This window comes from Lacerta agilis, chromosome 4 (genome assembly GCF_009819535.1).
Source record: "Lacerta agilis isolate rLacAgi1 chromosome 4, rLacAgi1.pri, whole genome shotgun sequence".
Lineage (NCBI taxonomy): Eukaryota > Metazoa > Chordata > Lepidosauria > Squamata > Lacertidae > Lacerta > Lacerta agilis.
The window spans coordinates 15,844,519-15,872,181 of NC_046315.1; the positions used below are offsets into that span (position 1 = coordinate 15,844,519).

A 27,663-nucleotide genomic window follows, 5' to 3' on the forward strand; every position below is an offset into this window, starting at 1 on the left:
GCAGCTTAAATCTGCAGTGATGACTGGGCGGGCTCGAGTAAAAGCCAGAGGGCAAATTCTTTCTGAAGAAGAACTTGCGTTTGGACAACCTGGCTCCCTGCAACCGGTATGTAGGTGAATTCTGTGACTGATTTGTTGTTTTTAGTGGGGGAGGGGAGCTCATCCTGTCGTGGGGATTCAACTGCCGACCTGATCGGCAAGCCCAAGAGGCTCATTGGTTTAGACCACAGCGCCACCCGCATCCCTTGTAACCAATGCTTATTGCTAAATAGGGAAACCAATGTTAGGCTTCCCAAACAAGCAAACGATATACAAATTAAAACACAGAACTCGCTATAAAGCTTACAAGGTGAAACAAACAAATGAATCAGATGATGGGCCTGGGCTATACACCATTAGGTACACCCCATAATACCTAACCACATTTTGTGCAGTATATTTATTTCTAATCTTCCAAATGTTGCTTCTGTCATCAAGTTCCGTCAACTCAAGAGGAAAGAAACCCAGGATGGCATCACCTCCTTAAGGCTTTGGTAATCTGTTCAACTCTCTCAACCTCCCATCTGCAATATGCAGAAAGTCACCCAGACCTGCCTTAGCAGGTCTGTTGTAAGGATTATTGATTAAAAATAGAACGTGGTAAAGCACTTATATCAGTGACAGGTATTGTTTTTAATTTAATAACTGAAAGTTTTAATAAATGAAAATAAACATTTTCTTCTTTAATAGCTTTCCATCCCACTTCTCAGGATATAGACCCTCAACATGGATTGTATTATACTATATATTTAAAGGGGTCTGTTCTTTACTTGTTGGTTGCATTAAACCCGGGGTAGGGAATCTGCCTCTCTAGATGCTGGGCTACAGCTCCCATCATGCCTGACCATGGACCATGCCGGCTGGGGCTGATGGTAGTTGGGGTACAGCAATATCTGGTCGACCACAAGTAGTCCGCATTGAAGCATTCAATTGTTTTGATGAACAAACATCTCTACACTTCTAGTCTACCACCACATGTCAGTAGGGAATGGTTTGTTTTTCTTTAAAATAAATTGCTTTTGTGCAAAGTATTTTAAAATGATATTTACTACCTTTGTGGCACTGTCTCTTCTGCCATTTCTACTTCACAGAGTTGCTCTGGGAGCGGGGATCCAACTTCTGATACAAGATCTGGGAACAGCCCCCCTAAATGTAAGTGTTTGGCTTAAATCACTATTTAGTAAGTGACTATTGTTAACTCATCTTTCTCTCCAGAGCATGATAAGGTGTTCAAAGTGCTGGTAATTGGGGTTTTTTTAATTATTAAATTTGTATACTACCCTCCATCTGTACATCACAGGGTAGTTCACAACATAAAACTTTTTCTTTTAAAACTTTACATGGCATATTTGAGAGAGCCCCCTCTCCCACACAGACCACTTCACCCTTCGGGTCATCTGGAGAGGCCTTGCTCTAAGATCAATCCTTTTCCAAAGGAAAATATTGTTGCACACACTACAATTTTGAAGTAGAGATTTTAGGGGTGTAGGTACATATTCCAGGTTTGGTTTTCTTGGAATGAAGTTTACTGGAGATGGTGGTACCTTCATGATACATAGTTTTATTCACATATAGATGTAGAGGCTGAACATAAGAGGGAAGGGGGCTCAGCGTTGACACTACCTTACTCCCCCATTAGCTTTTTAGGGGGATTCCCAGAGCTGTAACTTTACTTTTGGAACAGAGCAAGTCAAGCCTTGCTCTGCACTCCTAGCTCCCACCTTACAATCCCTAGCCTATTGTTCTCTTTTACCCAGGATGGCATCACCTCCAACCAGGTGGTGGAAAGACCTCACTTCTTCTGGAAAGATTGCTAACTAGTAGTTTCTATGGTAACATACCTGGGTTTGGCCAACTCTTTAGTCATGCAAAGATATAATTAACAGACCAGAGCCATTAATTTGACACAGAGGTTCATTAAACCATTTTTTTCCTATTACAAAATACACCTCTTATAAAACCATAGGGGATGCCAAATATGACATTAGACTCCCACCCCCAATCCAGTAACAATATATTAGGGTGCATAACAGAACCCCTGTATTGTGATATGCTGTTCCTGGAAAAGATCACCATGCTTCTTCATTTTTTACATTTTGTTGATAGTTAAATTATGTTCATGGTGAGTTTTTCTCATTCTCTTTGATTTTATGTTTGCTTTGTCTTCTAGATGGCTTCTCTGTCGGAAGTTCTGGGTATAAAGTGATGGACAGAGGGGGAAGGATCCGTTGCAACTTTCAAGACATGGGAGTAAATACCAGGGAGACAATAAAACATGTAAAAGATTCTAAAACAGGTATAGTAATCTTTGTCTGGAAAGGGATTTTCATCTGGAAGTAGCCATCCTACGACAGCAACATGGCCTTTGCCCTGAGCTTTACTAGCACTGTAGCAGCCAAGTTGCAGCAATATTCCAGTTGCCGTGTTATGGGAGAGAGTAGGGTTGCCTGTGCATAGCCTTGCCATTGGGAAGTGTGTGTGTGTTTTAAGAAAATGTTGGAGTTGTGTGCTCAGTTATAGAAAGAGAGAAGGCACAAAGCCACCAAATAACCAATCTCTTGCTCTTTCTTTCTTTCTTTCTCTCTCTTTTTCTTTCTTGTGAAGTCTCACGGTCTAGCCACAGGCTCTTCCTGTCTGCTTTACACTGAAAAATATGAATTGCTCTTTCCAAGCAAACTTGGTTGCACCCACATTGAAGCCACTTCATTTGTAGGGCATGACAAAGGCTGCTTGACTCTGCACACATCTTCCCCCAGTGATGCTGCTGCAGCCGCCACCACCAGAAAAGTGTGTTGGGAGCTGGCAGGCCACTGGTGGTGGTGGGGGTACGTTAACCACACCAGTTATGTGGACCACTGGTTGCCCACCCATGCGCTAGACCAATTTGTAAAACAGCCTGAACAGAGAATTTGTACCTTGGCAAAAGGATTGCTAAAATTCAGCTGAGTAAACTGAGTTTAGGAATGTACAAAAAAACCATACACATTTGTAGTAAAAACAGCGGTCTTGTGGCACTGTAAATACAAAAGATGGCCCCTCTCAAAGTGGGGTGTAAACAGGGAGACAGAAGGAAATCAGCTTGATAAGTCCATTTTCAGAGAATTTCTCTGATCCCTAGTTCAGGTGTGTCTACTTTTTATATTGTGTTATTCTATCAAGATTTGGGTTGTTAATTAATTTGGCACATTTATGCCTGGGGAGAAGGAAGAAAATGGAAAGGGCATCACAACATTGAAGAGAACCAGAGCCAATCTAATACAGTCTTCACAACTGAGTGTATGCCAAATACATAGCATAGGCATTGTAATACACTCTTTGTCCCAGTTTGCATATTGCACTAAGCCACACCATGGCTAAGCATGAACATGCAGACACAGTAAAAATGATGTCCATTTCACTCCCCCACCAGCTCTGCTGCTGCTGCTGCTGCTGCACTACCCACAGTCATCCATGGTGTGTGATTTGTCTCGCTCCAGACAAGCCAGAAGCTGTAGCCAAGATTTGTTGTTCATTCATGGGAGACAAACCAAGGTTTTCCTGTGACGCGAAGAGAAACCATGGCTTCTCTGAGTAGGGCGACAGCAGCAGGACTGGAGGGTGGGGCAGAACAAAGTTGCTATTCTTTTTACTGTGTGTACCTGCATGCTTGTGTATTGACTTGGTCATGTCTTAGCGTTATGTGCGAACCAGGCCTATAGTCTTAAGGTAAATTTACATCACATTCAAATAGAAAGGCAGTCACATATTTAGCCCCTGTTGTGTGGCTCTGTATGCTAAACACTGCACATTGTTATGACAGCTGCAAGTATATCTCCATTGGTACAGTAGGAATGATTTGTACCGTTAGGGCGTGTTGAATTTTTCATCTTTAAAAATCCTGATTTGAGGGGTGTTAAAAAGTTGTGGTATGATTAGGTAATTTGAAATATATTTTGGTTACTTGTAAATATTTAGGTCTTGCTTGGTAAATATCTATGTGAAAAGTTCCTACTTTTTAATTTTTCTAAATTTTTCTGTCATTTAAATGTATATGTTATTCCCAAATTTTCATGAAAACAGATGTTGATAAGTGCCTAAAATTGATTACAAGATATTGTAGTTCTGTTATATATGTATTGTAGTTATCTGTATTATTAATATTAATATTAATATTATTTATTATTAATATGTAGTTATCTGTATTATTAATACTGGGTATGTTTAGCCTGGAGAAGAGAACGTTAAGGGGTGATATGACAGCCATGTTGAAATATATCAAAGGATGTCATATAGAGGAGGGAGAAAGGTTGTTTTCTGCTGCTCCAGAGAAGCGGACACGGGGCAATGGATTCAAACTACAAGAAAGAAGATTCCACCTAAACATTAGGAAGAACTTCCAGACAGTAAGAGCTGTCCGACAGTGCAATTTGCTGCCAAGGAGTGTGGTGGAGTCTCCTTCTTTGGAGGTCTTTAAGCGGAGGCTTGACAGCCATCTGTCAGGAATGCTTTGATGGTGTTTCCTGCTTGGCAGAGGGTTGGACTGGATGGCCCTTGTGGTCTCTTCCAACTCTAGGATTCTATGATTCTAATATTATACAATGGTATGCGATTTCTTTTTTGCTTTGTACAACCAGTGATAACTGCTTCACTATGGCTACAAAGAAGAGAACAAGGCAGGGAACATTCACACATATGAGCAACCTTATTGGAAGTGGAAGAGACATGTTGCCTTCTGAATTACCAACTTTGCGAGACATGTTAAGATATGGACTGTTGCTGAGAGAACAAAGTAAGTGAGGATATGAGAAACTATCCAGCTGCCAGTGTTGCAAAAGACTTATAGCCTAAAGTACTTGAAAAATGGGAACGAGCAAACTGTTCTTTTGTTTTCCCTGTTGTGAATTCAAGAGTTACAGTATTAGCAAAGATTCAAGAAAGTTGAGAGCAAGCAGAAAACATATCTCTTGGAAGGGGCAAGTTAGATATTAAAGAAGCCTTTGCTTCAAAACTTGACAAGCTCTTTGACAAGCTCTTTGACATTCTCAATTGCAAATGTGAAATCATTATGTGCTCTGAATTTGGCTGTGCTACAGATTGCACAAAAGAAGCTCACATTAATTGCACATGCTCTAAAGACAAGAAGATCCCAGTGAAAGAACTTGCTTTCATTAAAGGCCAGAGAAACAATATTGGTTCTATTGGACCACACCAAATTGGTTTGCCAGATTTTCCAGAACATAACAGACTGATAAAGAAGCAAAAGCGAGGAGAAGTTGAGAGAACAAGACTTGCTGATGCTGAATAGAAAAAGGAATGTTTGCAGACTTCTTCACTTCCATCACATGAAGAAAGTTCCTCCGGGGTTGGAAATGAAAAAGAATCTGATACAGAAGATGGAAGTGAATCAAATTATGATTTAGCAGCTCCTTCAACTTCTAATGAAGAGAAACAGTACAATACATTAGATATTCCTAATGTTGCTATGCAGAGCATCAGATACGGTGTTGGTCTTCGTGCCACAGCTGCAATTACCACCGCTGCATTTATTGATATTGGCTTGATCACTGAAGAGAATACGAAACTTGTTGTTGACCACAATAAAGTAAAGAGAGCACAGGAGAAATTGATGTCATCATTAGACAATGAATTTGAAGAAATTCAAATTCATTGTCTAATGAATTTGAAATTCAAATTCATTGTAAGGTGGCTTACAACAGCAAACAGACTTTGTTGCTTGTGAGTTTCCAAACATGGCCTAAAAGGCAAAAACCTCAATAATTTAAGGCTGATTGTAGAATACATTGTTGGTGTGTACTATCCGTGTTGGTTCAATATAAAAGTAAAACATTTGTGGATAGAAGGCCCATGTCATTTGTTGTTTCAATTGCAACAGCTTAGACTGCAAAACAAGGCTGCTGTTTTGCCGACTGTTAAGCGTTCAGCGTGGTATGCATTTAGTGAAATGTTAATTCAGACCCTGCTGTGCTCAAATAATAAGGAAGAAAGGAGAGCTGGAATTCAAAAGATCATCGATTTGAGAGGTGGCAATGATGATATATTTGGAGACCTTTCAGTACGTCCAAGGAAGACACCTTCTATAAACACCTCTGCTTCAAACTTATTGGAGTTGATAGACTGGTTTGATGGAGTTTATGAACCTCCATTAACATGCAAAATGACCTTGACAGAAATAAAGGAATTTATTGACAAGCCTATGCAAGTTCCTCAGTGGCCTTGTCATGGTCAAGGGATTGAAAGATGTGTGAAACAAGTCACGGAGGCTGCAGAGAGGCCAAGAAGCAGGTCGTCGGCTTTTGTCAAGAAATGAATCAAAACAGGACTTGATGAAACTTGTTATTAATTCCAATTAATGTTATTCTTTTTTTTTTTACTATAATAGGACGTTATAAGATAAAGTGATGATATGTTGTTACAGCTGGAAATAAAATTTATTTATATTTTCGCTTGTATAAAATGATTAAAAACTTTAACTTTGCTTCAAAATGCGAGTTTTTGGCTTTTTTGTGTATTTCAAACAAATCTCAATTTACCAAGCTAATCATCAACCAATCATAAAAATAATTGCAGATTTGGATTCCTCATGTGCAATTACATATTTTTAGACCCCCTCATTGAGCAAATTCACAAAATAAATTTTTTCGTCCTTAAATGACACGCCCTATTGTACCGTAGTTCAGGTCTGTCCTTGCTTGGAGAAAAGTTTTACCCAACCAAGGCAAGCAGCACATTGAAAAGAATCAAGAATACATATTTGTTCATGCAAAGTGAATTTTTAATAATTTTGTCTATTTCAGGCTCAAGTGGAATTCCTGTGAAAATTATTACCAACCTGTTTAGTTTAGGCTTGCCAAGGGAATGGCAGCTTTACCAGTATCATGTAGAATTTATGCCAGAGCTGGTGTCGAGACGTTTGCGGATTGCACTGTTGTATAGCCATGCTGAACTTCAGGGGAAAACCAAAGTATTTGATGGTGCATCTCTGTTTCTAACAGAGAAACTGGAAAATAAGGTAAGATTGTGTGCATCATTAAAATATGCAGGAGCCAACATTCTGGTATGTTTGGTTTGGGAAAGAGTTGCTTAAGAGGCGATATGTTAGCCTTCAAATATCCTAAGAGTTGTCTTGTAGATGATGGAACAAATTCATTTTGTGTTGCTCCAGAGGGTTCAAATCACAATAACTTCCTAATGGTATGAGCTCCTCTGACAATGGAACAGAGACTGCCTTAGAAGGTGGTGGACTCCCATTGCTTATAGGTTTTTAAGCAGTGGTTGGATGCCCACCTATTAGGGATGCTGTACTGCACCAACAAGGGTGTCGTGGACTAGCTGGATGCCGAGGCTTGGTGAGAGGCACCAGCTGGTGAACCCCCAAATGAACCCCCAGGGGAAGAAGACTCAGAGCCAGGGGATTGGTGGTGAGACAATGATAAGCGGTCAGAAGGAGGAGATGTCAGAAGCTAAAGAGCAGGAAGAGTGTTGCAGAGAGCAGTCCAGAACCAGAGACAGAGTGGAGGCTGGCTGCTGAAGAAGCCAGGGAGTCTCTCCCTCTTGCTGTGAGCAGCTCCCTTCACTCCTGGTTGCTCAGAAAAATGAAGAGTAATGCACGAATCTCAACTAGATAATACAGTACATGACAGGTGGTCATCCAATCTCCCCTTCTCACTTGCATTCCCTCACTGTTGCCTACTGTGTTCTCTTCTTCATCCTTTCACCTTCTCTCTGCTCTCTGCTCTGATACTATTCAGATCCAGTGTCAGCATTTTTGCCCTCTTCTTCCTCAGTAGTTCTAATCAAGAGGCTGAGAGGAAAGGTCTAACTTGCTAGATGGCCTGTTGGAAAATGACCTTCTCCATGCTGTGGCCTGAGGTGGGCTTTCCTCCTCCCAGATGCCTCCTCTTCATTTTGTTTGTACATTTAGCGTGTTGTTGCTTGTGTGTGAAAAAAGCAAAAGTTTTGTGAAAGATAGATGCTCTGGAATTCCCCCATAAAAATGTATAAAGTAACTTCAAAATTGCTTATAACTTCCAATATGGTTTATGCCAAACCCTGGAAACTTTTTATTAGCCCCCCCCCCCCCAAAGCATGAATGGTTTGCAAAAACAATAAAACTCTGGGAAAGTCTTTTGTTAGTAAAATTAACTGCCTGTCCCAAGATTCATTTATTTCAAATAATGAAATTTAGTAATTTTATTTCCTTGAATGGTGCAAATGCCCAATGATAAAACATAAAAAGTGCCCTGTTGCATCAGGCCAAAGGCCCATTTAGTCCAGCATCGTGTTTTCACATTGGCCAACCAGATACCTCCAACAGGTCATGAGCAGTCTCCCTACTTGCATCTCTGACACTGGAGGTAGCATAGCCTTCATGCCTAGAAGCCATTGATAACCATATCCTCTCCGGATAAGGCTCCTACATTTATACCAGGCATCTGTAGACTTCCTGCTGTTCGCTGGTTGTAAAAGCTGCCTGGTGTGTGATATCCGCTTTCCTTTCAGTTATGAAGAGAACTCTGAGGCTTTAATATGCACATTTCAAAGAAAAGCAAGCTAGGCATGAGACTTCAGCCATTAGTTTCCTAGCTCATTCCCAGGGTCTACAATATTCTCAGTACAATCCTTTTGCAGTATATAGAAATGAAAAGATATAGTCTGAAGAGAAACCACATAACTCATATATTCCACTGACCCCTGGTTAGGTTACAGAACTGTCTTGTGTAACCCGAAGAGATGAAACTGTGAAGATGACTATTACACTAACCCATCAGCTGCTTCCCAGCAATCCTGTGTGCATTCAGTTTTTAAACATCGTCTTTAAGAAGTAAGCCTTTTGATAATTTATTGTCAAAGATCAGTTGGTCATAAAAAGATGCTCAGAATATTTATATACTGCTAAAACAATAAAACAGCAAGCTATTAAAATAAAACCTTAAACATCACTGGCAGTTTATCATGTTTCTCTTTCCAGACTTCTTTGGGTGCAGTTTTATTATTGAAAAAGTAAATGAAGCCACTTTCACTGTTAACATTTTTAACTGCAACTTAATAATAATAATAATAATAATAATAATAAATAAATAAATAAATAAATTTATTATTATTTATATCCCCAGCCACTCTGGGCGGTTTCCAACAAAATATTAAAATACAATAGTCTATTAAACATTAAAAGCTTCCCTAAACAGGGCTGCCTGTTTTCTGGTAAGAGGTCCATATATGCAGTGCATCCAATGGCCTAGTTCACAAGTCACAGAAAGCCATAGCTTATGGTTAACCATGAACGTAGGGCTCACTCTTGCTTTTCTTCTCCTTTAGCATGGGTGGAAATAGCAAACCACGACCCCCAGCTTAGTATTATACCTGGAGCAGAGATCATGGTTTGGTTGTTTCTCACTCAAACAAACCAGTTAGTAAACCAAAAACAAAGCATGACTTCATATTGTGGATTGTTTTGGAGCTAAACCACAATTCTCTGTTCAGAAATAATGCTAGGCATCATGGATTGCTCCTCACAAGGGGAAGACAACTGAGAGCCATTTGTGTGTCCATAGTAAGCTGTTAACTATGGTTTACCACATGGATCAGGAAACCTTTTCAGTTTGAGGGCCACATTTCCCTCTGGGCAACCTTTTGGGGGCCAAATGCCAGTGGTGAATGGAGCTGGAGGTACACAAAAGTAGGGGGATCATGAATATGAACAGTAGATAATGGCCAAGGCCATCTACTGCCTTATCTCGACAGATACACATATCTTAAGGTATACAGTGGTACCTCCATTCTCAAACAAAATCTGTTCCGGAAGACCATTCAGCTTCCAAAACATTTGAAAACCAAGGCACAGCTTCCCATTGGTTGCAAGAGCTTCTTGCACTCAATGGAAGCCGTATCACACGTTCAGGTTCCAAAAAACGTTTGAAAACAGAAGCATTTACTTTTGGGGTTTCAGCGTTCGAGAACCGAAACGTATAACAACGGAGGCGTTCGGGAACCGAGGTTTCCCTGTATTTCTAAACCTACCCACTAGCTATTGTGGGCATCAGATGCAACTTCCAACGTGGGATAGTCTGAATGCTGATAAAAATTCTCATTTCCATTGCCAGTTGTTTTGAAACCAGCAGACCACTTTCAGATTAGCCCATCAAAAATCCCCAAGACACCAGTCATGTTCAGACATTTTCCACAAATTTCTGCTAGCTGTGCTCTTTGTGGTGCTGATGCCTCAAATTCGCCATTCAAGATTTATTAGATGAAAATTGCTCTTTTTATATAAGCATGTTAAAAAGAAGAAGAAGAGTTTGGATTCGATACCCCGCTTTATCACTACCCGAAGGAGTCTCAAAACAGCTAACATTCTCCTTTCCCTTCCTCCCCCACAACAAACACTTTTGAGGTGAGTGGGGCTGAGAGACTTCAAAGAAGTGTGACTAGCCCAAGGTCACCCAGCAGTTGCATGTGGATGAGCGGAGACGCGAACCCGGTCCCCCAGATTACGAGTCTACCTCTCTTAACCACTACACCACACAAATAACTCTATTTGATTGTTCTAACTATAGTGCAGGCATGTCCAACAGGTAGATCGTGATGTACTGGTAGATCACTGGATGTCTGCGGTAGATCACTGGTAGATCATTGGCTCCCCCCAAAGAAGCTGAACAACTGCAGCTCCCCTAAAAAAGCTCAACATTTTACCTCCTTCCTGAAAAAACTCAACAACTTTGACCCGAACTCCTCCCAAAATGGGCTTTCCTCCTTCCTATAAAAAGCTCAACAACTTTGACCTGAACCCCAAAAAAGGAGGTAGATCACTGCCAGTTTTTAGCTCTGTGAGTAGATCGCAGTCTCTTGGGAGTTGGCCACCCCTGCTATAGTCTATACACCCAAATAGTTTCTGCCAAGGTAGATATTAGTTCACATGTTTAGTTAGATTTGAGAAGTTTGCCCTGTGTTAACAAATTAGGGAAATGATGCTTCTGTTGCATGCCATATTTAAACATATGTTACTATTTAGGGTTTTGAAAAAGTTGTCTATGCACCAAATTGGACGAAACTTCTACAGTCCTTCAGATCCAGTGGAAATTCCCCAGCACAAGTGAGTTGGTTGCCCCCGTCTTGTAATTACATAATTGAATCTCTTATTGGTAGATTGATTGTATAGCAATATATTTTATGTGCAGCCCAATCCTATCTCCTGCGTAAGAATTGCAGTCTTAATCTTTTTGCAGCAAATGTAAATTAGAGCTGTTAAAATATGTCCAAATACAGAACTCTGCTTTTATATACCACCATGCGGGTGGCGCTGTGGGTTAAACCACAAAGCCTAGGGCTTGCTGATCAGAAGGTCGGCAGTTCGAATCCCTGTGATGGGGTGAGCTCCCGTTGCTCGGTCCTAGCGCTGCTCTGGTGCGCCAGAAGCGGGTTAGTCATGCTGGCCACATGACCCGGAAGCTGTACACCGGCTCCCTCGGCCAGTAACGCAAGATGAGCACCACAACCCCAGAGTCGGACATGACTGGACCTAATGGTCAGGGGCCCCTTTACCTTTTTATGCTTAAAATATAATTCTAGTTTCATCCCTGCATATACATGCCCTCCCTTCCTTTGAACCAGAGGGTGTGCACAGTCTGGATTTATTAGATCAACCCAGATATGTATTTGTCATCCTTTTCTTTCAGATTGACCCTTTGGCCAGGGTTTGCTGTGACTATTGGACAGTTTGAGGACAAAGTGATGCTATGTGCAGATGTGAGCCACAAAGTCCTTCGCAATGAGAATGTCTTGGAATTTATGATGAACCTTTATGGAAGTGTGGACAACTCACGTTTCGCAGAAACATGTGAAAAGGAACTGGTGGGGCTTATTGTCCTTACAAGGTAATGTTTGTTAATTGGAAGTTGCTTCTTCTTTTGGAAATTTTTAGTGGGTGCCTACATTTGAATTGGCAAAATTAGCAAAGATTCAGTTGATATACATTCAGAACTTTTAAGAGCTCCCTGTATGAATTCTATTTCTTGTAAGTTAACAGATTGTTGGGTTGTAGTCAGATAGGGTGGATTTCTCGAACCTGTGGCCCTCTGGATGTTGTTGGATGATATCTGGATTATGTTGTCACCATTGGCTGGGGCTGGTAGAAGGTTTTGTTCAAAACATCATGAGGGCACCTGGATGGGGAAGGAACAGAGGAATCCTCATGCATAATCATTGCTTCCCTTCTGTGAAAAGAAAAATTGCAACTTGTCCCCAGGCCCACCAAAGGGCAACTGCAATATTGCATGAATTCACAAATCCCATATTACACCACAAATATGAGTAGGTCAAGCTTTTCTTTTAGTGCAAGTCATCTCTGGTGTGCCTGCCATTGGTGCTGAATCTTAGTGAAGCAGTGAATTCTGCTGGATCATTTTGGGTCTATGACAGAGCAGAATAATATTTTGAAATGCATTTTAATGTGCACTTAATCATTTCAGATACAACAACAAGACCTATCGAATTGATGATATTGAGTGGACTGTGAAGCCAACAGATACATTTCAGAAAAGTGATGGCACTCAAATCTCTTATGTAGATTACTACAAGCAGGTAAATAAGAAGCAGGGTGATACGGCAGGAATAATCGCTTATCATTGATACAAAATGGCTGTAGAAGAAGGGTGGAATTTCACTGGTGAAATATAGGGAAGAATTGAGGCAAAATGGATATGGGATAATGTCATTAGGAATGCAAAATACTCAAATTCAGTTGGACATCCCATTTTAACTTGTGCTGTGTATGTATTTTGTCCATAAGTACCATGGGCACAGAATAAGAGCAATTTGTCTACCTCTTACTTTAAATTTCCCTGAACAGCAGTATGATGCAGTCCTGACTGACCTAAATCAACCCATGCTCGTAAGCCAGCTGAAGAGTAAGGGCAGGAGCACTGTTGGATCTCGTGTGGCCCACCTCATCCCTGAACTCTGCTACTTGACAGGTAAACAACAGTTGATCTGGCCCATTAGAGCAACTTTGTGAATTTAGAGAAAACAGTCTGAACTTGTCTTCATTCAGTCCTCCAGTATTCAGGGCTTACAGATCTGGCTTATAGTCACATTGACTTTAGAGAAATTGGACGTTTTCAATTGTGGCAAGTTGAATCTGGAATACCCATTGCGTGAGGATGGGCTGTAATGACAGAATACATTCTTTGCATGCAGAAAGTTCCAAGTTTAATTCCTGGCATCTGCAGCTAAAGCAGAGAAGGCCCATCAGTTGTTGTTGGTCTACAGCTCCCATCATTCCTGACCATTGGCCATGCTGACTGGAGTTGGTGAGAATTGGAGTCCTCTGGAAGGCCACAGCTTCCTTACTCCTGGCATAAATGTTAAAAAGCATGAAGAAGATAAAGTATGGTGGAGTGTTGTGAGAGTAGGCTGGGATGTTGAGAAGTAGCATTGTTTGCAGTATTAACAAAACACATAATTTATCTGTGTAGCCTTCACCACTTCTTTGGCGGCCCTTTCTTTGACACACGCAAGTGTAGGGACCAACAGTCAACATTTGACAGTGCATATTCTAAGTACAGAGTGGGGTGGCTTTTTTTTGCTTAATTTAGTTTTGCATTTGAGAAGCATTAAAACATGCACTTCCTCTTTCCCACTGCACTGTGAAGTGATACCATGTGTTGACTTTGAATGCATAGAACTGCTCTTAGATGTTCTAACTACACATCATTGCAAGGCAGTGCAAATATTAGTACATCATGATTAAAGGCTTGCTGAATGAAGTGAGATATGAGATACTTTTGCACTTCTCTACCTGCCTATCAGTCATGCCACCTACCTTGTTTTTGGTTACCAACCCCATGGGCCCAAGATTGATTTCCTGATGCAAATTGTTTGTTAGGCTTGAGCAGCCGTGCGACTTCCGACTTCCGTTTGATGAAAGATTTAGCCCAAGAAACTCACTTGGCCCCAGATCGCAGGCACCAACGACTGTCTAGACTTGCCGACAACATTCAGAGGTAATTCTACTGGATCTGACGGACTGTTTAAGTTTCGTCCATTTTGGTGCATAGATAACTTTTTCAAAACCTTAAACAGGTTTCGACAAGATCTGTTTCGTGACTCTTGCTGCGTCTGCCATGCTTAGACTTGGAGACTGCTTCAAGTATAGCTGCCCAGAGTGTGATGCAGGCAGTGTAATATTTGTGTGCGTGATCTCTGTGTGATGTGATCGACAGGAAAATTGACTGACTGTTTACGGACTGGATCTGGTTTGTGTTGAAGCTGGAAGATGTTCCATATTTTTCACTCTTAAGGGCAAAAAAAAATGCTTTCAAGTTTTAGAAAATGGACACTTTCTACACTTAAAATTTATTACATTTCTCTTTTTGGATTATGTATGCAATATATGTGTGTTTTTATGTGTTTATTAGTTATGCTAGGCCTGAGCACATATGCTCCATAGTACTTCAGCCCTTACTGTTACTGTAAATGGCACATTTGACCACTTATAAAGCATAAGGCAGAATATACATATATACCCCAAAGTTTGCATAGGTATGCATATATAGAGAGGATTGCAACCTTAGGTGTTTGTGGTGTTTATTCTGTGCCTACAACCCCTAGATGGAGTTAAAGTACCATAGCTGGTTATTACAAAGACTAAGAGTATTTCCCCTTTTAAACATCCTGAAACATTCATGGGTGGTTTCTATAAATACTATATGTCATTGATACTGTACAGCCTTCTGTGTGGAAAGGGCTTGCTACATTTCTGTGTTTGTTTTAAAAAAACACCGCATTTTTAGAATTACAGTATTCTGTATCAACTAATTGATGCTTTTTCTTTCATTCATTGCTTTCACCTTCAACTGATATTGTTAGCTGTGTTATGACAATACTGGCTTGGTTAAGCTCCAATAAGTTCATTCAGCTGTATGTTTTGGTGAAGAGAATGTGGTGCCGGTGGGAGATAATGAACTTTGTCTTTGTCTTGGGGTGTTACTGCTGTGAATCGCTTAATCATAGGCTCAGGTTGTATATATGTAAATAAACCGTATATCCTAAAGACATGACAGTATCTGTTGTACCTTGTTCGAAAAGAAACAGGAACCCTAGGTCAGTGCCTGGAACCCCTGAAATCTTGTACTGCTTGAAAATTGGGGTGGCACGCAACAATGTAAATTTCTGTTTTGCCTTTATTTACACTGTATTTACAAACTATATACAGTGGACGCTCGGGTTGTGAATGTGATCCGTGCAGGAGGCGCGTTCGCAACCCGCAGCGTCCGTAACCCGTGGCACCACGTCTGTGCACACGCAGGTTGTGATTCACTGCTTCTGCGCATGTGCGATTTAGTGCTTCTGCGCATGCGTGAGCACTGAAACCCGGAAGTAACCCGTTCCAGTACTTCCAGGTTTGGCGCGTTCGTATCCCGCAGCGAACGCAACCCGAGGTATGACTGTACAAGCATACATAACATTGGGGGTGCACATTTTATTGCAGAAACAAAGATGCACGTTTAGAATTGGAGAGCTGGGGGCTGAAGCTTGGGTGTCAGGCTTCCTTGACTGGCCGTGTGGTCACCTCAGAAAAAATCCTCATGCTGAATGAAACCGTAAGTATTATAGAGACTTTGTTCCGGTTTATGTCCTGGACTTGAATGTGGTCTCCGTTAGAGAGAGGCTCAAATATGATTCCAAACGTTTCTTTTGGCTATTAGAATAGTTCCTATGCACAGTGGCATTTGTCTATGTGTATGAGTCCTTGGAGGGAGATTCTGAATTTCTGTACAATTTAAGGCCATTTGAAGTTTCTGTTAATTGACAGTTTATAATAAGCTTTCTCCCTCAAATTACTGGGGTCATTTGCATTTCTTTTTCTTCTTGCAGTGCATGCCAATGAATGCCAGTGACTGGTTCAGAGATATGCGTAATATGAAGATGGTAGGAGTGGCACATCTGCAGAGCTGGATATTGCTGTGCAGCAGCAGAAACTCGGAGCTTGCACATAGTCTCATGAACTGTTTGAGACGAGTGGGAGGTCCCATGGGATTCCACATTGAATATCCAAAAGTGTGAGAGAGATTCAGATAACAAACCTTGTTTTCTTCTTTACCTCACTCTTTCTCATACATTGCGGGTTTGCGGTTTTTTAATGGGTGTGGGTATAAGATTTTTAAGTGTGCGTATCTAAAAATGCAAAGTGTGTAAATGTGGCAACGATGCATTTGCAAACTCATGGGGGAACGAAGGTTGACTTTTTGTTCACTAAGGAAGAGGTTTTCAACCTTTTTGAGTCCACGGCTCCCTTGACCAACTACATTCTTTCTGCAGCACCCTGTGGAACTCAAGAGCCAGTTATGTCACCCCTTGCCTGCAGAGCTGGCAGCCCCTCACCCTTTTTCGAACTCCCTCCCTTGTGGAGTGTTCCCTCTGTATTCTCTGTCACTCTGAGGTCCACTCCTTGATCTCTGGGCTGCCCTACCCCACACCAAAGAGAGGTGTCTCCTCATACGGCCCACAAGGGCCTGGGAAGAGGATGCGCACAACGGGCACAACGGAGACTGGCCAAAGTTGAATGTGAGACCAGCACCTTACCTTGGGAGGCAGCAGTGGCAGCAGTGGGCACTGTCAGGCCTGCATGGTGGAAAGGCTACCCGTCAGCACTGGACACTCAGCTCCCTGGTAGGCCTTTGACGCTGCAAGCACAAGAAAAGCCAGCGCACTGACTGCCTGCCTGGCCTCCCACTTGTCTGTCCATTCCCAACAGCAAGGGCTGGTGGACTGGCTAGCTGGACTCCCTTGCCTGCCTGCTTGCTTACTCCAAGGCCGCCTCAACTCCTGGCAACCAGCACCCCAGGCCAGCACCAGGGAGCTTGTAGCCAGGGTTGCTGCAACAAACAGCTTTTGGGAGGCAGAAACACAAGAGGGCATCAGAGGAGGGAAGGAAGGAAAGAAAGAGGGACAGAGGCCATTGTTGCCTGCGGCCCCCCTGACCATCATTCAAGGCATCCCAGGGTGCCATGGCACACTGGTTGAAAAACCACTGATTTAAGGAACTCTTGGAGGCAGGCCCCTAGGTTTGCTGCTGCATAAGGTATGTGCAGCAAACAGCAGTGTGCTTCCCTTTTGTCCTGTGTATATCAAGCACGCTAAGGATGGATAGTGGGCAACCTTTGAGTATGTGGTGGCAGTTTGAAATTACCATGTATGGTGGTTCTTTACTAAAAAATAATAATCATAAAATGTAGACACTGTTTAATTAGTTTTTTTTTTTTTACAAATACCTCAAAGCAGTGTACAAAAAGATAAAACAACAAAAACAAGTAGCAGTTCAGTCACGTGCTACTGCCAGCACATGCAGGACCGAGTTTATCGCCCTGGGTAGCACAGAACCACATTATTTGTGGTATGTGGAAAGCTTCATTCTCTGCAAGGCTGGCTGGATGCCAGCTAGTAGTCAGCATGAGTACAGAACTTGGTGGGAGACATTGAAAACCACTTGCTTTTGTATAACCTTCCTCCTCGCTAATTTTTTATGTTGCAGTTCTTCAGCATTTGTGTGCTAATATAATCAACCTTGATTGCCCATATCTCAGATATCTCTAACTCTTTGATGGTCCATGTTAAATAGTGAGATTTCAGGCAAATGAGGACTTTCAGGTCATAAAAACGAAATCCCCACTATACTACTTTTCTGCCTGTGCATATTGTATCAATACAGGCCATGAGTAGTAGCTGATTCATGCAATTTATAACTGGTGAAGCCAACCCAAGTTGATTTTCCAGTAGAAATTCACACACTGATGAGTTTTGCAAATATTAACTTTTTGAAGCATCCACGTTTACATACCCACTTTATGTTAACTTTGCTATAGAGAAAAATCTGAGGATTGTATAGTTTTCATTTGATGTGATAGTTTATCTTTAATCAGCATATCCTACATTCCTTTTTTGGTAGGGACTCATATGTTCTGTAGTCCTGATAAAACCTGCTGTCCATGAACAGATTTTGCATGGTTTGCTCTGAAACTTTAAAGACAGGCATTCACACAGGGCTTGTATTGATCTTTGCAACTCCATAACTTAATATGCTATGTCTCTCCCCGTCTCTCCTTTTTATTGAGTGGCTCCAGTCCTAGAATATGTCAGAATCCTAGCAGGGTAATCTAGCCAACACAAGCTGTCAACAGTACCAAAGCTCCACCAGCTGCGAGGGGTCGGTCTGTAATTATGCTCTGGCAATATCTCTATAGTTAGGCTTCCTCCTGCTCTTGGCAGACTTCATTGGGGGCAAGAGGGTTGGCACAGAAATCCCTTGCATTGGCTTCATGTCTGATTTTCTTACTGAAGTGGGAAAGTAATGACTGACCATGAATGAAGTGGTTTTAGACTGAAATATGTGTGCTTATAACAGTATGATTGGAAGCATGTTGTCTCTGAAGCAAGTTCCACTGAATTCAATGAGGCTTCCTCTTGTAATTTTATTGGGGGCAATAGTCTTAAGGAGGATTCCTCCCTTACCATATTCTGTTTGCAAACATCACAGAGTAGTGGAGAAAAGTATTTGTTGAATCAACCCTATACTGGATGTCAGGAAAGGGATAGGGGCGGAACGGGGTGTTTTCAGGTTTTTTCAGTGGGTATTCCAATTACACACGATTTCATGTAAGCTTGCATAAATGGGGAGTTGCCTGTATTACTATCCTGGGTGTGTGTGTATGTGTATGTATCACAACTTCATGATGTTTTACTTGGGCCCATATATAAAACATAATTCTATTTTCATGGATTATCCTTCCTCTTCCCACCACTGTAATTTTGTGCATTATTTATCTCCTGAAATACTGATGAATTCTGTCCTGGGTTTGATACCATTTCCCCCATAAGCCAGTGGAATGCTGTGTTCTGAGAGATGTCCTTTAGACTGCCAATTACAGTGTTAGCATTTCTAATGTTGCCCATTGCTTTCTGATCTTTGTCTGCAGCATACCAGTGCAGGAGAGCCCCTCAGCATTTATTCGAGCTCTGCAACAGTATGTGACTCCTGAGTTACAGCTGGTGCGTATGCATATTTGAGTTGCTTTTCAAATGTGTTTGAAGAGAGGCGTGTATGTTGCCTGCTGATGTTCAAGGTGTCTGGAAAGAAGCTATTGGAAGTTGGTCCTTCTAGAGAAGGCAGCACAATAGGCTGATTTGTATGGTAATGATTTTTGTATGGTACAACTTCTTTTCCTGTCCACCTTGACTGCATATATGTGATACATTACTTATCCCAAATAATCTTGAAATCCGTAATTTATCCCTCACAGAGCTACAATTCCCAGCACCCTTAACAAACTACAGCTCTCAGGATCCGGGGTGGAGGAAGTCTTGTGTTTTAAGTTTATGGTGTGTATGCAGACTTTGTCAGCATTTGTCCTGGTATCCTAGTATTGAGGGAGCTTCCTCCTCACCCTCTGCCCCACAACTTTGCAAATTATACCAATGTTATCAAGGACTATTTTTAGTTTGTAATCCACTGAATTTGTAATCTACAAAATGTTGCAGTGGGGAAATCTCGTTTTCAGCATTCTTGCCACTCCATACTGCATCAAATTTAAAGAGTTAACGGTACTATTAGTGCAACTTTACTATTATTATGTAACTCTTACCTATGCCTTCAGGTTGGGTAAACTGAGGGAGTGGGGTGTTTAGTTTGTTATTTTTCTATTTTCAAAATGTAACTCAAAAGTATTATTTTTTTGCAAGTATAAAATTCAATTAAACAATTAGAAGTTTTGGATGACTCTTGCAGCTAACCACTCTGCTTTGGGCAGCTTTAGCTGGTTTGGAAACTCGTTTTCCATTTATCTTACATTTGAACTAAATGTTACAGGTACATGTAAGAAAATCCTGACAACCTACTTCGGGTGGCTTAAAGGCATCTTCGGGGTGGTGCAGTTGGCAACTGGAAAGGGGGGAGTCACACCTTTCTTTCACCAACCTTTTCTGCTTCCATTGCCCCTTTCTCTCCTGCTTCAAAAGATTCCAGCTGTGTAATGCTGAATCAAGGATTGAGCAAACCTGGCTTGTGAGCAAACCTCAGGGACTGACTGAATCTGCTTGTCTGGTTTGCCACTTTTAGGTGCTGTGTGTGTTGCCTTCCAACAAGAAGGACTGTTACGATGCTGTGAAGAAGTTCTTAAGTTTTGAGCGGCCAATCCCTAGCCAGTGTGTACTTGCTCGCACCCTGAGCAAGCAAGGCATGATGATGAGCGTAGCCACAAAAATTGCAATGCAGATCACCTGTAAGCTTGGAGGGGCACCATGGGCAGTTGAGATACCAGTAAGTAGTTTTGTTTACATCCGCCCCCATGCCACTTACAAACAAAGCAGGCCTTTATCATGCTGATATACTACCTCCTCCAGAATCAAAGGTTGTGTGCCACTGAGTACCAGTTGTGTGGGGATCACAAGTGAGGAAAGTGCTATTGCACTCAATTCCTGCTTGCAGGCCTTCCGTGCTGGCATCTGGTTGGCCACTATGAGAACAGGATGCAGGAGTAAATGGGCCTTTGGTCTGATCTGGGGTGGTGGTTCTAATGTATGCAGCCTCTGATTCTATCTGCTGTTTACTCAACAGCTGAAGTCCGTCATGGTGGTCGGCATTGATGTCAACAAAGATGCTTTGACCAAAGGAAGCTCAGTTATTGGATTTGTGACCAGCTCTAATATACAACTGACTAGGTAAGATTCTTGATTCACTAGCTTGACACTTCTCAGGAGATTGTCACTGCATTGGAAGCTCAGTAACTATGTAATGTGAAGGTGCAGTTCCCATGTACTCGTTAGCTGCTCTGTTGGTGCACTGCACTGCGTGGGCATGAATGCTCATCTTTCGGATATTTCAGTATTTCCCATGGGAAATGGGAGCAAAGCATGGGCATTTGTATCGCAAGTATCTAGAGCTACATCTCTCAAATCAATTTCCTGTAAGACAAGTAAACATGATAGGGTTCAACAGCTGGTGCCCCCCCCCCAGCCTATTTGTGGTTTCTCTTGGTGATGTAGGAGTGTACAGAACCTCCGTGAAGGCAATAGAGGACTCTGAATAGACTTAGAGTTTAATAAGCCTGCACTGCTATAACTATGCAGATAACCTCAAAACAAATTTTATTTCCTTTTATGTCCAGGTGGTATTCTCGTTGCATGCTGCAAAATTCAGGATCAAACATTGCAGATTGTTTAAAGGTCTGCATGAAAGGTAGGGGTGCTGCTGTATAAATTAGTGAAATATACTTAATGGTTGAACATTTATTTCTTGAAGTGGGAGAGTAGATGATCCTTCACGTATCTGGGTCCCAAACTAAAAGTAAACAGCAGCAGCACCTTGAACTGGGTTCAGAAACTGACTGGAAGGCACTGTACTTGTACATCAAGCCCCCCAAAAAATTGTGGTCTGCCAAATTATGCACAATCCTTGGGCTGTACACAAAGGCCTGTAACAGTAGGCTGAACCCTGCTCCAGCACCAACCCTGCAAGGTTGCCTAATAGCTCCAGGGAGTCCTGTCCTATTCTTCTTTCTCTCTGCTGCCACGACCCTCTTAGGAGTCACTTGTGGCAAGATTCCCACTGCCTTACAGTTGTCTTAGGAGTAGGGAAATAGTCAGCTGGATTCTAAGTCTCCTGCTTGGCAACTTCAGCCTGGCTCCCCTCCTGCTTCAGCAGTTTATTCAAAATGAGGGAATGAAAGAGCAAGTATGCAGATCAAAATAAAACATCATACCAGGATATTGGTCTCACTGTTTCTACAGTAGGCCAAGCCCTCCAAAACTTATTCTCAGTGGTCATCTTTGGTGTTGATTGCATCAGGCATCAGTTGCAGGGACAAAAACGGCATCACAACACTAAAATTTTAAAGAGTGTCTGACTCAAGTGGGTCTTGACCGACAGGTGGCTCTATCCAGCCAACCATAAGTCATGCCACATTCACAAGGTAGGCAGTTTGACACCTTTTGGGAGCTGGGAGAGATGCTTATTGGTGTTAATTACCCCTGGATTCTCTCCTAGTCTGTATTAGACATTTGAGAAGCATTGTGGCTTCTCCACTAAGGCAAAAAAGAGGGCAAGAGATCAGGGCCTTTTGCTATGTGGCCTATCAGATACTTTATTAGGCAGCAAAAATAGGGTTTGGAGGTTCTGCTGGGTTGCTGTGACTATTTGGGGAAGGACCATGGATGACTCCTAATAAAGAGAACATACTTCACATGCAAAAGATCATAGGTTCAGTTACCAGCATCTCCAGGCAGGGCTGGGAGAGATCCCCCATCTTTAAACCCTGGAAAGTCACTGCCAATCAGCACACACAATATTGAGCTGGTTATACAATGATCTGACTGTATAAGGCAGCTTCCTATGGTACACTGTGTTTATCATGGTAGCTTACAAGACTTACCTGCATTTTATTTATTTATTATGTTCCCACTGTTGCATACTATCAAATAGGATTTTTAAATACTACATCAGTCAGCAAAATGTGCTTACTAGAGAAGATAATAGGATTATTGTACATACCAGGAATGGTGGAATGTGTGACCCTCGAAATAATGCTGAACTCCATCTCCCATCAGCCTTGGCCATGATTAATAGTTAAGGATGATGGAGAGTCACAAGTATCATTTGTATACACTATGCAATAGGCAGGTATCTGTTGCACCCTTTCCTGAGCAGGTGCTCACCAGAAGCTTTGGACTACAACTTCTATCAGCCCCAGGCAGCACAGCCATGGTGGCTGAGGCTGATGGGAGTTGTAGTCCATAACATTGGGAGGGTATGAGACTGGAGAAGCCTGATCTGTTGCCCATCTCTAGCTCCATTCATTCTTGAGCAAGTAACACCAGCTTTTTAAAACAACAACTAAAATCCTTTGTGCCTACAGATAAAAATTCATTCATTTTTGTTTCATCTATAGTGTCAATGTGAAGGGAAGCTTACATATGATCAGCTTGTTCCCACATGGGATCAGTTATGTAACTCCATTTTTATTTCCTCCTTGTGGTTCCGTAGATGCTTTAAGTAATTGGCAGACATGTAATGGGCAGCTACCTGCACGCATAATAGTGTACCGTGACGGTGTTGGAGACGGACAGCTGAAGATGGTGGTAAACTTTGAAGTCCCACAGATACTAAGTGCCCTCGATGAGTCCAGTGGTGACAGCAGGTAAACTGATCCTGTCCTGCCTTTTGTCTTTACCAGGCAGGCAGTTTGAAATGATCATGGTTATTGGAAGCAAGACTTGTTCTTTATCAGCATCTCTCATTTAGCAGTGGTGGCAAAGAATGCACAGTTAGCCCTGCATCACTGATTCACCTTGTAAAATGTCTTTCTTTTTACATCAGAAGAGCCAAACTATCGGTGGTTGTGGTCAGGAAGAAATGCCTTCATCGTTTCTTCATCGAGACCAACAGAAGCCTGCAAAACCCTCCTGTTGGGACAGTTATTGACACAGAGGCTACTCGACCTGAATGGCAAGTATAGATACTGGCACAACTACGAAAGCAAGGTGATGGAGAACGGCTTCAGATTGGCTAAATTAGACAAGCTTATTAAGCAGTTTCTATCAGTTCCAAACCAGGAAGGCTCCCTCTCTTGAATAAGAAGGTAAAGAGACCCCTGACAATTAAGTCCAGTCGCGAACGACTCTGGGGTTGCGGCACTCATCTCACTTAACAGGCCGACTTCTGCCCTATTTCTTTGCTTGGTTGTTCAAAAGTAATAGCGATTCCAGAATGTTCTGACAGACTGGACAATTGGATAACCAGATGCTGCGTTAAATGGGAATTCTTTTTACATGATGTTATGAAGGTTCATGTTCAAGGAATCTGAAGGACTCCAGGCAGCAGGATCTGTAACAGGTCCCCTCTACCAGCAATGTGCAAGAGGGTAGGGTGAGCAAACAGTGACCCTCTGAGTCTTGTGCCTCAATGCCTCGTGGAAGCAAGCCAAGTCAATTGCCCAATATCTTCTTTAAAATTTCACCTTCTAACTACAGGCGGTGACCATTTCACTGGAGTGCACCTCACTGGAGTGTGTATAAGCCTGCCCCATTCCACTCCGTTCTGCCCTCCCCTCATTCTGCCTTGTTCCGGATCCAAAAGGACCCATGCATTGGCAATTGCGTGTCAATTGGTTGTGCCTAAAATGGTCACCACCTGTAGTCTAGGTTTAATAAAGAAGAGCACGGGTCTCCATATCAGTGATGCCCCAAAATAGTATCTTTTCTGGTCCCCAATCTTTTTGGCTTTCACCACAAGATCATACCTTTATATTTTGCATTAATGCAGAATCATGTTCGGGACCAGGGGTAGACAATGTGGTGCCCTTCAGATGGACAAATCACACCAGCCATCACCTTTAGTCATGCTGATAGGAGTTAAAGTCCAGCAGTATCTTGAAGGTACCACATTGGCTACCCCAGATCCATACTTGCAGTCACTAGTAGATATTGAAATTCCCGAATCATGTGCTGTGCAAAGTATTTTATCTTTTATGGATATAGCAAGATAGCTTATAATTGAGAGCCAATATGATACTACAGTGGTTAGAGTGATGGACTTTGACTGGGGAGACCTGGACTGGAACCCCAGTTCACTGGGTCTCCAGGGGCCAGTCACTCAAAACTCAGCCTAACCTAACTCTCAGGATTGTTGCAGAGATATCGGTGAGATGGTTGTGGTAACCAATAGCCATTTACAACTGCATGTGTGGAACAAATAAAATGTTAGCAGACCTAATTTAGACATGAAGCTTAATGGTACTGCCTATGGTCGTCCCATTGATTTGTTATGGGCACAGGCTGCCACCTCACTTGGACTAACCTTGGTGAAAGGAGTAGCTCTGCACCCACCCTGTTGCATGTGCGGAACTGCCTCTCCATTAAAACAAATGCACAAGGAGCTTGGCAGTACTCAATGCAGAACATGCAAAGCTTCAGATTAGGGCAGGTGTGGGAAGCCTGCAGGAACCTCCACATGTTCTTGTGCTTCAGCTCGCGTCAGCTCTGGGCAGCATGATCAGTGGTCAGGGATGATGGAAATTGTAACCCAGCAGCATCCAGAGCGCCACAGGTTCATCATTCCTGGATTAGGGAAAGAAACACCAAATTGCTATTGCTATTATTATTATTATTATTATTATTATTATTATTATTATTATGTTAGCCAAAACTGATAGCCAGTGCAGTATAACAGTTTTGGTTTTAAACTGAGGAGATCTCATTTGAATCCCCACTAAGCTGTGACATTCACTGAGTGGCCAGTCACTTTCTCTCCGCCTACCCTTCTTCACAGGATTGCTCTAACGATTAAATACTGTATAATAGTAGGGCCAGGATGCATAAAGTTGGCAGTCAGATGCCCTTGAAAAATAAGATTTCTGCTGCTTTATATGCATCCAAAAAGTGTAAGCAAACCCATATAACTTAGTATATGTGATGATTATTAATTTACATTTATATTCCACTCTTCCCAAAGGAGCCCTGGGTAGCAACCAATATTCATATTGTTCATGTTAATAATTGCTTTTATCAATATAGTTTTTATTATAATATAAGTAGTAGTAGTTACAACATATTACATAGACCGCTTCCCTCTGCTAATTCTAATGTTGCCCAACAGGTACGACTTCTTCTTAATTAGCCAATTTGCCCGCCAGGGCACTGTCAATCCCACATACTACAATGTGGTTTATGATGAGAATGGATTCAAGCCAGACCATATGCAGCGTTTTACATATAAGATGTGCCACCTGTACTACAACTGGCCTGTAAGTAACACAGTTGCATCCACATAGTTAATTGCCTTCTCCCCCCCCCCCCATGAAGTTAGGAAAGGATTGGCCTACTTTTCAAGTAGTGCCAGTGCCCTCTTCCTCTTATTTAGGATCAGCCCTGTCCAACTTGCATCCATTGATGTCAAATATGCAGTCTACCTGTTTGTTGCCCCCTGGAATGGAAAGAACAAGCAAATTATCAGGCACCTGGCAGTTGCATACACAACTGGTCAGCTGAGTCGAAAATTGTTCAGCATTGTGCTCTGTACATTGGTGCAAACTTCCTTTTGTCCATTGTACTGGGTAGTTGTTACAAAATACAGGTTTCAGCTGGTAGGTGAGGAAGATCCGCAAGTGAACTATTGTTTCCTTCTCATTTTTAAGAGAAGCAATAAACAAAACTATGCAGATAAAAGAAAAAAACACTTGCAAAGTTTATGTTTCTTTAGGGCTGGGCCAAAATGCTTCCCCCTGCACAAAAACATATTCACGGCCCAGCTTTATTGATTGGTGGCCGCCATCTTCTTGCTCAATACCCTGTTTGGGGTTGAGGATGAATATTAGCTGCCACAGAATATGGCATTTAGGCAACAGTGCCTGTCCATAATCCAGTTGAGCCTTGTTGCCATCTCAAATCTAGTACTCATCCAACCGTGGGAAATTCAGGCAGCACACAGTACACTAGTTCATACAAGCAGTAGTTGAAGCTGTATGGGTTTTCTTTTTAATGGAAGTGTGTGTGGGGGGGCAAATATTTTAATTTTTAAAAATGAAATTAAAAATCAGTTTTGTACAAATTCAAACTCCTGGGGCAGAGACGTTTACGTGGCTGAATGTTCTGCTTTTCCGTACATAAATAAAAATGAGCAAATCAATCCTTGTGTATAATTGTATTAAAGGAGAAAACAAACTCCAACAAAGTAATACTTGGACAGTCTACATTTTGATTGTACAAACCCATTTCTCAGTTAAATATAATGTACCCAAAGGTAAGTATTTTTATGTTGGATACTGCTGGCTGAAGAATTCATAGAGTCTTGTTTCATCTGTTTTGAAGACTCTGGAAGCAGCTATCCAGTTTCAGCAGAAGGTGATGGAGCAAGACCTCTGATATACTCTTCCCATTTGCTTTCTAGGGCCTAATAAGAGTCCCAGCACCATGCCAGTATGCCAACAAGCTGACTTTCTTGGTGGGCCAGAGCATCCACAGAGAGCCAAACCTGGCACTCGCTGACAAACTTTTCTATCTGTGAATGGTGTTGAGGTGGAGCTGTCAAGAGGTTTTGTCTTTGTTTGAAAAAGAAGTTTATGTTTTTTAGAATTGAAGCAACAAACCTCGTTTCCTAGTGGTGATCATGAAGCAAGTGTTTTAGTCACATTTAAGGTCATATATATATATATATATATATATATATATATATATATATATATATATATATATATATATATCTGAGATGCCTTTGAACATGTATCTGTATTCTTTCAAGTTGATTATTTTTGCACATTGATGTTTGAGTTCAAGTTTGGAGATACTTTAGAAGGGGGCTGTTTGTATAAAGCTGAATGGTTGGTTTTAAAATTAAAGTTATATTCTGTTTGTATGCAAAACTTGTCTTTCCCCCCTATTGACATAGAATTATTTGGGCACAGTTTATTGTTGTTTTTATCTGTTTCTAGTTGGAGCCTAGGTAGCTGTCTTTTGATAGCAGTATTTCACCTTGCCTTAAACCCTGGTGATTAAGGGCAGGACATTTTCCTAACAAATATACTTCAATATTTCAAAGACTGCCGGGGTTCGGTGCTGGAGCTCCTCGTGCGTAAGCTTAAGCTG

General features: G+C 41.8%; 1 protein-coding gene across 2 annotated transcripts; it reads left to right on the top strand.

Annotated features, from left to right (window-relative positions):
- On the top strand, positions 1–27,202 carry PIWIL4 (piwi like RNA-mediated gene silencing 4). 2 transcript variants are annotated; one of them, XM_033146138.1, is made up of 20 exons: positions 2–106; positions 1,131–1,191; positions 2,210–2,335; positions 6,834–7,048; positions 8,739–8,860; positions 11,048–11,128; positions 11,712–11,909; positions 12,504–12,615; positions 12,884–13,007; positions 13,919–14,036; positions 15,524–15,635; positions 15,910–16,094; positions 19,008–19,080; positions 20,147–20,347; positions 20,645–20,748; positions 21,195–21,265; positions 23,069–23,222; positions 23,402–23,530; positions 25,679–25,826; positions 26,969–27,202. In XM_033146138.1, the coding sequence occupies exons 1-20, from the start codon at positions 20–22 to the stop codon at positions 27,083–27,085; spliced, it is 2,538 nt and encodes an 845-aa protein (XP_033002029.1). In that variant the 5' UTR covers positions 2–19; the 3' UTR covers positions 27,086–27,202. The 2 variants fall into 2 exon arrangements, with proteins under 2 accessions (XP_033002030.1, XP_033002029.1); XM_033146139.1 differs by lacking the exon at positions 1,131–1,191 and having other exon boundaries at positions 1–106; positions 26,969–27,201.
- Positions 27,203–27,663: the final 461 nt, after the last annotated feature.